Source organism: Hylaeus volcanicus, chromosome 3, assembly GCF_026283585.1.
Source record: "Hylaeus volcanicus isolate JK05 chromosome 3, UHH_iyHylVolc1.0_haploid, whole genome shotgun sequence".
In the NCBI taxonomy this organism is placed as follows: Eukaryota; Metazoa; Arthropoda; class Insecta; order Hymenoptera; family Colletidae; genus Hylaeus; species Hylaeus volcanicus.
In genome coordinates this window covers 4934800-4945266 of record NC_071978.1, presented here as the reverse complement: position 1 = coordinate 4945266, position 10467 = coordinate 4934800, and the positions used below count along the sequence as shown (strand labels likewise).

The 10467-nt window shown below is 44.1% G+C and overlaps 2 protein-coding genes across 3 annotated transcripts in view; both read right to left on the bottom strand.

Moving 5' to 3' along the window:
- Nucleotides 1–1147, bottom strand: part of LOC128873522 (uncharacterized PE-PGRS family protein PE_PGRS44-like) — a 3024-nt gene extending 1877 nt beyond the window's left edge. Inside the window, exons 1-3 of the mRNA XM_054117147.1 lie at nt 1015–1147; nt 679–772; nt 24–454 (exon numbers count right to left, since the gene is read on the bottom strand). Coding sequence (XP_053973122.1) covers nt 24–454; nt 679–772; nt 1015–1108 — 619 coding nt within the window. The 5' untranslated portion in view covers nt 1109–1147. The remainder of the gene's footprint in view (nt 1–23; nt 455–678; nt 773–1014) is intronic.
- Nucleotides 1148–2007: 860 nt separating this feature from the next.
- LOC128873550 (spidroin-1-like) lies at nt 2008–10214 on the bottom strand. Of its 2 annotated transcripts, none has more exons than XM_054117176.1 (5): nt 10017–10214; nt 9233–9511; nt 8019–8879; nt 5482–7356; nt 2008–5103 (listed from the first exon to the last, which is right to left on the bottom strand). In XM_054117176.1, the coding sequence occupies exons 1-5, from the start codon at nt 10084–10086 to the stop codon at nt 4883–4885; spliced, it is 3306 nt and encodes a 1101-aa protein (XP_053973151.1). In that variant the 5' UTR covers nt 10087–10214; the 3' UTR covers nt 2008–4882. The 2 variants fall into 2 exon arrangements, with proteins under 2 accessions (XP_053973151.1, XP_053973152.1); XM_054117177.1 differs by having other exon boundaries at nt 5482–7353.
- Nucleotides 10215–10467: the final 253 nt, after the last annotated feature.

Here is a 10467-nt window from a genome sequence, read left to right as displayed (position 1 = left end):
AACGGTGTTTTTTCCATTATTACTGCCTTCAGCGGTTGCTGTCGCGCCAGTCTTTGTATAGAATCCAGAAGGACCTCCAACATTAGCACTGTTGCCTAAAGTTTCAAAGGCTGACGTCCCAAAAATCGGACAGGAACTACCCAGGAAGATTACTTGACCTGGATACAAGGGCACACCGTTCACCAGGATCTGGCTACCTGCGTTCGCGATGGCATTTGCGTTGGCTACTGCAATGAAATTTGCGTTAGCTGCTGCTGTGGCTCCTCCATTGGCTGCTGACGCGGTTTCTGCGTTGGTTGCTGCAGCGGCATCTTCGTTGCCAAACGACATGCTGTGTAGATATTCAGCCCTGTCGCGTATAAGATGGCGTAGGGGTTGATGCAAATGCAAAGGCCGAGTTCTGACCCTGGATTTTTGGATGGCAATGTTGGTCAACGGCGTTTGCAGACTAATACTGAAACAATTCACCATCGAATATCAGAATGTTGTCCATTCATCCTTGAAAATTGGGATTTTACAGTTGAAAATATAAAATGTTGACAGTCAGCGTTCGTAAATACGAATTGAAAATTAAATACTAGGATTTTAGAACCGAGTAACAATAATATAACAATTGAAAATAGTGAATTTTTTATTAAGACACTCGAAAGTCTATCTATCATATTTTAAGAAACTCACCTCGAGCTATCCGACTTAGTCTTATACGTATGGAGATGCTTCTTCATCCTCGTAACTTCACTGGCAGCCTCGCCATCCTCTTGATACACTGCGCCTGAAATAAAATGATACTGCTTTTTAATACCACGCAAACTGTAGTCCAACGACTAAAATAACGAAGCACACAATCTCAACTCAGTTTCAGAATGCAACTCAAGGGATGAAGCACACTTCAGTCAGAAGAGAACAAAATAACTGTACACGAATTCCTCACGAAACACGCGATACTTTCTTCTATTAAATCTAAACTTTCAAAATGCATCTAGAACTTCGAATAAAAATGTAAAATATTCGTACCATCCGACAACGAATTCGTGGCTTCGCCACCCAATGGCAGGGAAGCAACGAGCGTTGCTGCAGCGAAAAGTGACAGGAAGACGAAGAACTTCATTCTTGCAGGGCGACTGTTGCAGAACTGAATTCCCTTCGTTTAGGGCGGTATGGTTTTATATGGCTCCTTGCTGTTGGGGGCGGTTTCCAGAAATGGATGGTTCTAGGTAGACGTCGCCTGGTTCCTTAACCTGCATGGAAAACCGTTATCGCACCTCCTCCCCTCCGCCCCGAATTGCAACAGACCGCTTCAACTAAGAACCGTTGTCCTATTCGACGATAATGAATTAAAGAGAATAATTTCAGGATTTCCCACTCGATGGCGAAATATCTCAAATTCCAAACGTTTCAAACGATAGCCGTTACCATGCAAAAGAGAAATTCGAGTGATCTCCTTTGATTAAATGATAACGACTGTCTTGATTATCAAGTTGGCTGCCACATTATCTAGAAATGGGTGACAGGACTTTTCATTAAGGAACCAGAAAAATTGATTCCGAAGGTGAGGCGACAATGAAAATAAATCCGAATATAATTCGTGAATTTAGCGAAGTTAAAAAACTAAATACTACGTCGAGTGTTAAATTATCTAATTTTGAGTAGGATTTTTCTGAGCTATTAGAATGATGTTAAATTATTGATTAACGTTCGATTCGTTGTCTCGTCGTCTGCCGTAAGGGAATCCCGTGTAAAGATTACGCGACCAGCAAATTGTATCTGCATATTCGAAGCGGTAATGGTAAATGAAGAAATGACAGAGAATCCAATAATAGTATACGCAATCCTGCGTTCAATGTCGTCGTCTTGCGTCGTGCAGATATTTACATTAACGATTCTGCGCGTTTAACAATGCAGATTCATACGATAATTTTATATTTTATTATTTACGATTTCTGAAATTAATTCTTTCGAATGCTTATGCCGCACCTTTCTATGGACAATGGAAAAAGTGAGAAAATGTTTTGGTATTGGAAAAGTAAAGTTTATTCAATTCTTACAGACAGCACAATATATGTATATTATGTAAGAGAGCGAGGCGGAGGGCCGGTGTCCGCGGTCGTACGATAAGGCATGACAATAGACGGAAATTCCGCGAAACCGCGGAATAAGTGATACTCGATGCAAAAGTCATTATCGATAATAACAGACGAATTACGAATGTCGCACGAACGGTTATTAACGGTACGGGAAGAACGACTCGACCATCTCGACACTTTTCAACTGCAGTTTCTCCTATTCAACTGTATCTCTTCCGCTTCTCTTTTCTGTTATTTTTTTAACGCAAAAGTACAACAATAGTTACATTATAAATTCAGTAAATTTAATCCAAACTAGAAAAGCGAAGTCTAATTTTCTAAATTAAACTTCCCTCTTCCTGTAATAATTTGTTTATCACCAAAATCCAATAATTTAAAATTCTTAAAAATTATTTTATTCATTCGCTTGATAATCCATTCATTTCCAACGGACAGTTCGAGTTTGAATGCGATATTAACTCTAAAGGAAATTAATATTCCTGAACGAAAATCACGAATCCCATTTTTCCTCCTTTTTTAAAAGTTCTCGAGGATTTTTAATGTCCTCTTCTAAAATCTATATTTACGGTACGGTGACACGTATTTAGTATTCCACTGTCTGCCGGCTCTCTAAAAATTTGCATCGATCCTTTCAACGAATTCATATCGATCATAAAAAAGAGGAATGGAAAGAAATATGTCGCAACACCAATAATGGCGTTCGTCGGGCCTTAACTTTATAACCTAGATATTTTTCCGCTGAAATTAAAAGAAAAACGTGCGTCATCGAATTCGTACGGCTGGTTCGCAATAAATAAATATTGTGAGAACTACGCTCGACGTCGAATTGGAAACGCTTGAAAAATCAGCGCAATTAATCGTGGGTACTCGACAAGACCATAAATATTACCATAAAAATCTCGTTTCGTAGCCAACAATAGAGATCGCTAAAAAAAAATAGAAGAGGAAGGAAAAACAAACTGGGTTTGCAAAAATTGAGATTTAATTTCGACAAGGTGAAGTTTAATACCTTAAAAAATCTTCGACGTTCGCGTGACACTAATTTACAATCGTCGCGAATTACTTCGTTACAAAAAAAAACAAAAAAAAAACAAATAATTTACAAAGTTGAGTTGCGAGTATATGCGTGTAAAACTATCAGCGATCTACGATCTAGCCGTATACTGGTCGTATACCGATAAATAATCAGAGTATTATCGATTCGTTCAATCTCCTCAGTTTAAAAAGTATTTGAAAAATAAACACATTCTGAAACGTTTACCAAACCAATTGGTCCACGCGGAACGATTCAATAGGAATAATTTAATTCTCTCCGTTTTCAACGAATCCGTGTAATTGTTTCCGTGATCGAAGATAAACAAATTGTGCACGAATGCGTTTGGAGATAACGTGGAAAGAGTATTCGTTATGTATTGTACATTGGCAAGAACAGTATCACAAAGTCACCAATCGCTGTCCTTTCGTTAACCTTTTGCACTCGAGGAACAACCCTCAGTCGCCACTTTACGTATGAATTCGAGGGGGCGACTGAGAGACGACAATCTCTACGTTCGATTCATTTGATTCTCAAAGCATTGATATCGAGTATGTTCTTTATAAAATGGTACACTTTCAAGTAACGATAAGACTTTTTACCTCTTTGACATCTCCAGCGTTAATTCTCATTGTAGCGAAAAGTTGTTTAAAAAGGCCTTTATTATTTCCGAAGTCTCGAAACTATATACAAATGTCTATTGTTAAATCGATTCAAAGAAACAAATTTCGTTCATAAATGCATCCTGATGAGTGTCCATAAATTAAAACGTAACATTAGAAACGTTTGTCTTTTTTCAAAATGTGAAGATACGTGAAATATTTAAATATAATGCTTATGTACATTAATTCGTGCGTAAAATAAACATATGTTAGTCATAAGTTCGTCAAATGTTCAAAAAATCGTCTGAGGTTGCTAGGTCGCCATAGAAAAAATGGTGTCGAACGCAAAGGGTTAAAAGTGTCGAATCGTTAACGCGTCGAATATTCTTTCGTTTCGTTAAGATAAATCTGTTAATAACATTCAAAAAAAATCTCGCCAACGACGAGGCGCAATTAAATATCACGTAACAGCAAATGATGCGTTATGTCATCATGTTTATTGCGCTAGGCGTGCGAGTCCGTCATCTAAACGTCAACAAAGTGTGCAATTGTTTTGCAATTAAATCGACGATCTCGCGACACTCGACGCGTTAACGATGGTCGTTTATCGATGACTCTAAAGTATTCGATCACTGGCAGCTTTTTGGACCCTGCGAATGATCATGAAGCTCAGAAAATTTTGGAACGTTGAGTGCAGGTTTTTAAATTAAAACTGTCGAAGAGTGAAACTTCTCAGATAAATTTTTTTTTCTTGAGATCCGAGAATATCTTCAGAATGGAAAAGAAGTTTGAACAAAAGTTGCATGCTACATTTAGATCTACAGAACGATGAATCCATGCTTTCTAAATCATTTTTATAATTATTCCTATATCTCTACCTCGTAGGTACAAAATAATCACGCAAATTTTGTTTAAACTCCTTTTAAATATCTCCAGTAATTCTCAAAATATCCTGAGAAGAAAGAAACATCATCACAGGGACGATTTCACCCTCTTTGGTCCCCAACCATGAATGGTCCCAAATTACAAACACACACCCTTAATTGCACACAATTTTCCGAAATTTTCCACAGCTTCAAAGCGCTTGGAAGACCTTATGTGACCTTCTGGTGGCCTTGGTCCACGGTAGGTTCTCGGAGGACGTCGTTAATGGTTATCGACGATTAGTTGGTGAAGATAAGCATGTCTCTCGTGTCGACAGAGGCTGATGCTGAGCTGGATGCACCAATCTTGCTAGCTGTCGCGGCGCTGGACGCCTGCGCCTTGGCTGACCCGCTGCCGGAACTAAACGCAGATGATTTGCTTGAACTGCTTGCTGAGCCTCCGTTTGAGAAGGCGTTGGAGTTTGCGTTCGATATGGCGTTGGTGAGACCGCTCGACGAGCCTGAGGAAGGGAGAACAATCATTTAATTATCACCAGGCCTGAACTGATCGCCTCGGCCATCGCCGTGGCCGACGCCTCGGCGGTGGAATCTGCGGAATGAACACCAAAGGCTTCGTTAGGACTGCATACTGGTTTATGAGATATCTGAGTCTTTCAGGGTTGAGATAACTGAAGCTTGGGTAGGATATTCCAAAGCATTTCCAAGTTTGCAGGGGTTTGTTTCTTCAGAGGTCAAATGGCATATTGGTATTTAATCCCTGAAGAAGTCTAATCTAACAAGTTTAATCTAACAAGTTCTCAATTCTTAGTTGCAGCTTACCCCTGAAGACTTTAACCAAAACCAGCAAAACAGTAACTTTTCCTAACAACAAAACTTACCTTGGCCGTATCCTCCTGATCCACCAGCTCCAGACCCTTTAACATTTTGACTTCCGAAACCGCCATATCCGCCACCAAAGCTTCCAGCATTAGCGCTCGCATCAGCCTTAGCACTAGCTCCAGAAGAACCAAATCCTCCAAGACCCGATCCTGACTGACCAAAGCCAGTTCCAGCCCCACCATTTCCACCGAAACCACTGCTTCCAGCGTTGGCTATAGCGTCAGCCTTGGCACTCGACCCAGAGGAACCTCCAAATCCGCCTAGCCCCGATCCTGATTGACCAAAACCTCCAGCACCGCCGTTTGCACCGAAACCACCGCTTCCAGCACCGCCATTTCCACCGAAACCACTGCTTCCAGCATTAGCTATCGCGTCAGCTTTGGCATTAGACCCAGAGGATCCCCCATTTCCACCAAAACCGGAACTAGGTTGACCATAGCTATTTCCAGCACCACTTCCACCGAATCCACTGCTTCCAGCATTAGCTATCGCGTCAGCTTTGGCATTAGATCCAGAGGATCCTCCAATTCCACCAAAACCGGAGCTAGGTTGACCATAGCTATTTCCAGCACCATTTCCACCGAATCCACCGCTTCCAGCACCGCCATTTCCACCGAAACCACTGCTTCCAGCATTAGCTATCGCGTCAGCTTTGGCATTAGACCCAGAGGATCCCCCATTTCCACCAAAACCGGAACTAGGTTGACCGTAGCTATTTCCACCGAATCCACCGCTTCCGGAACCACCATTTCCTCCAAAACTACTGCTTCCAGCATTGGCTAGGGCGTCAGACTTAGCGTTAGCTCCAGACAATCCTCCACTTTGGCCGCCAAAGCCTAATCCTGTCTGACCATAGCCATTTCCAGCGCCACCGTTTCCTCCAAAACCACCGCTTCCAGCATTTGCCGCTGCGTCAGCCTTAGCTCCAGCAAATCCATTGCTACCCGACCCAGAAGGACCTGAACTGCCGTACATGTTTCCACCGCCACCGATCGGTCTGGAGCCTCCATAGCTAGGGCTACCTTTGACTGGAGCGTACCCACTAGATCCAGATCCTCCATATGCTCCAGATCCAGATCCTCCATATGCTCCAGAGCCAGATCCTCCGAAGCCATTGCCAGGTCCACTAGGTTGTAAAACCACCACTGGAGCCGTTTTCACTGGTTGTACGTATCCTCCGGACGAAGCTCCAGCGTTGGCATTGCTGTTGGCCAATGCTCCAGAGCCTGACGGTCCAGAAACCGGAACGTAGCTACCTGGTCCGGTGATTTGACCTGGATACGATGTAGGCACACCTTTCGGCTTGGTCTGAGCACCAGCGTTAGCAGCAGCGTTTGCGTTGGCAGTGCTTCCTCCTAGAGATGAACCTGTGGGAGCTCCGTTGTTGGTGTAGAGTACAGGGTTAGGAGCTGGACCGTTGAAGAAGGGATTCTGAGATCCAATTTGAACTGGAGTGCCGCCGTTGGCGCCGGCGTTTGCGTTTGCGTTGGCTGTTGCAGTGGCGCCTGCGTTGGCGCCTGCTTGACCGTTTAAGAAAGGATTGTTTGATCCAATAGGGGCGCCAAAGCCACTGTCAGGGGAGTATCCTGGAGCTTGACCCGGGGAACCTGGATAACCGTTTCCGTTGGAGGTGGCCAATGCTCCAGCGTTTGCTTGGGATGATCCACTCAGGAAGGGATTACTAGAAGCGATGGGGGTAGATGGAACACTCGCAGGGTAGCGTTCTGGTTGCTGAATGTAGCCTGTTGATCCAGGGTACTGGTTCCCATTGGCGCCAGCGTTTGCATTTGCGTTTGCGTTAGCATTCGCGCTGGCTATGCCCCCAGCGTTCAGTTGACCAGTTGGGCCGTAGTATCCCTTTCCAATTCCACCTGCTGGAATAATTGGTGATTAAGTATTGGTTGTTACTTGATTTCACTGTATAGAAAAAAAGGTAAATAAATTTATATTAGAAGTGACTAATGATAGCGATTAGAAGACACTTTATACATTTCATCTTTTGCAGCAAGAACATCTTGAAAAGTACCAATAAACCAGCAGACGACGACCTCTTTAGACAAAAAGTAAGGACGATACAATAGACAAAGATGAGTAAGAGTATTCGAGATGCTTCTACTTCAGCATCTCCACATTTCTCGTTAAATTAATATTAGAGACGATACGATAGACAAACGTGAATAAGAAGAGATGTTTCTACTTTAGCCACAAGAACGTTAATCAGTTAAATGTTAATTAGAGAGAAATACAGTATCGGAGAAAAACCCTGGTGGATCTTTTAGGATCCATTCTCCTCGAACGTCTGAGAAAGAGGATCTACGCAGAGAGCCAGCAAGTCTTCGAAACGAAGAAGAACTTTGTAACCTATGTTACGAATTGTTGTTAAAAAAGTTATGACCTTCCAGGGTCTACATAGTGGACAGATGACTACAAGAAGGATGCATCAACACAAGTAAATCAACACAAGATCATCCACAGGAAAGGTGATGGGAGAAGACGATAGCAACAAGGCTCTGAACATTCTCTTTCAGAGGCTCACCTTGGCCTTGTTGAGGCTCTGGTGCCTCGATCACGACGATGTGCAACGGCTCGTACTTCGGTTTCGGGCGATGACTCGGTCTGGGCCGGGGCATCGGTCTACCAAACGGAGGACCTTCCACGACGACAACCGGTATCACCGAGTCTCCTCCATTATGTGGGGGGCGCGGCGGGAAGTGAGGGATTTGCTGTGGTGGCGATGTAGGAACAGGATGAACGATCACGTCGGGTCTAGGATACATTGGTAACGATGGCGGAGGTCTCGAAGGAACAGGAAGCACTTCGATTTCCTTGTTATACCCTGGGAAGCCAGGGCGGCCATAACCGATTTGTCTTTCAGGGATTAGCTCCACTCCGTTGGTACCAACAGTGTTGGCGCCAGCGTTGGCTTGGACGTTGCCAGAGGTATAGTAGCCACCCGGTATTCTCACGCCGCCATTTTGGTTCACGTTCGTGTTTACGTTCGTAATCACGTTCGTATTCAAGTTTGTGTTCGCGTTTGTGTTCGCGTTTGTGTTTGCGTTTGCGTTCGTATTGGCGACAGAGTACACGTTGGTGTTTACATTCGTGTTGACGTTAGCATTCGAGTTGCTAGTCGCGTCAGCTGTTGCCCCCGCCCCAACGTAGGCGCCGCCACTGGCTCCAGCCTGTGCTCCAGCTTGCGCGCCTGCGTACGCACCGTCGCTGGAGCCCGCGCTAGCGCCGGCGCTTGCGCCATAACCGCCGCCACTACCCGCGCCCGATTGAGAACCACCGTAACTACCGTGATGCCGATTGCGTCGTGGAATGTAACTGTTATAATCGCCACCGAAGACACCACCCGAGTTGGGACCGTAATTCGCTCCCGGATAACCATTGCCACCTATGTTCAAAGAAAACGCTTCGTATTGGAGATGGGAAGAACTCGGATCATCGTTTGGGATTAATTATCATTTTTCTTTTCGAAATGCACCTTATTATTGAGTCGAGATTTCGATATTTGACTTTTGTGATATCGGGGAATCCCTTAGACCCCAATTTTGTCCCTTAATTTCATGACGTTACTAAATAGACCTATATAGACTGTCACTGTGTTACAAGATAAAAGAAGAGTATCGAGTCGATACGCCGACGCGCCGTCGTTTACGCCAGAATCTTTTGCAAATCGAGTGTATAGTATGTCTACCAAATGAGGGTTGCAAAGTAGGTTTGTATCTAATAGCGTTTAGTAAATACCTTGAGCATTGGCGGTGGCAGAGGCGTCAGCATTCGCAGTGCCGCTACCAAAGGCTTGTGAATTCGCCTTGGCATTGGCCGAGGCGGATCCATCGCCAGAAGCATGCGCCGATGACGAGGAGGAGGCGATGCTGCTAGAAAGGGAAAGTGGTCCCAGGCTGAAGTTGCTTCCGATGGATTGGGCCTTGCTCGAGGCTTGGGCACCTCTGTCCTTTTGGAAGAGACCCAGTGGATCCAGCAAACTGAGTCCATGGTTAGCTGCCAACTCGCCGAGCAAACCTACGTAACACAATTAAACATTTTTCTCAGGAAATCACTACAAAAGGAATTTCACCACGGCTCAAAATTAATGTTTGGTGTCCATTCGACAGATCACTCGAATAGTTTCACTAACAATAAGTGAACAGCCTCCAAGTTTCGACTTGAAATTCAAGTCTTGGACCTCCCCGTTTAGGACCTTCTTTTTTATTTGCAATACAAACTCAACACCCAAAAGGAACGTCATTCAAAAGATAATTCAAAACTATCCCGGATAGATCGCTATCATCTAATCGTTCTTCAACGTCCACAAGTCTCAACTTGAAGTTCAACTCTTGAAGCCCGATTCTTGCACCCCCTTTTCTACAACAAAACCTTTATACCAAAACAGCGTATCGATGCAAAAACCACTCGAAACAGTGGACAAGTCTCTACGTTCCATCAACCAAACAATCTTCAACGTCTCCAAGCCTGGGGCCCTTTTCTTAATCGGAAATGCCCTTTTCGGAAGGAAACGTGGACTCACCAGGTCTGGCGTTCGAAGATCCCACGAACAGGATTACCACCACCGGCACAAGACACTTCAGCAACTTCATCGTTACCTTGTCACCCTGAATGTTCTCAACAGTGAAACAGCACAAGCACGAATTTTTAATTCCTGTAGCCGCGGGCTACGAACTCGATAATCTCCGTCGCCGAAGAGTCAAGCAACGACTGAAGCTCTTTGAACGAGACAACAACTTATATACGGAGACACCGGTGGATTTTACGTCGGCCAATAATTGCCCGTTACTCAACACCGCGCGTCGCTTCCGCCCTGCCAATGCTTTTGTCAGCGATTTGGTCAGTAGAATCTTCATTTTTCCAGAAAACTTCGAATCTACAGTTATTATCCTATCGGAAGAGAGACAGCTAATCCAGTCGTCCCAGGTATTTCCGGTGTATTGGGACGGGGAGACGAGCTTCTTCCTATGGGA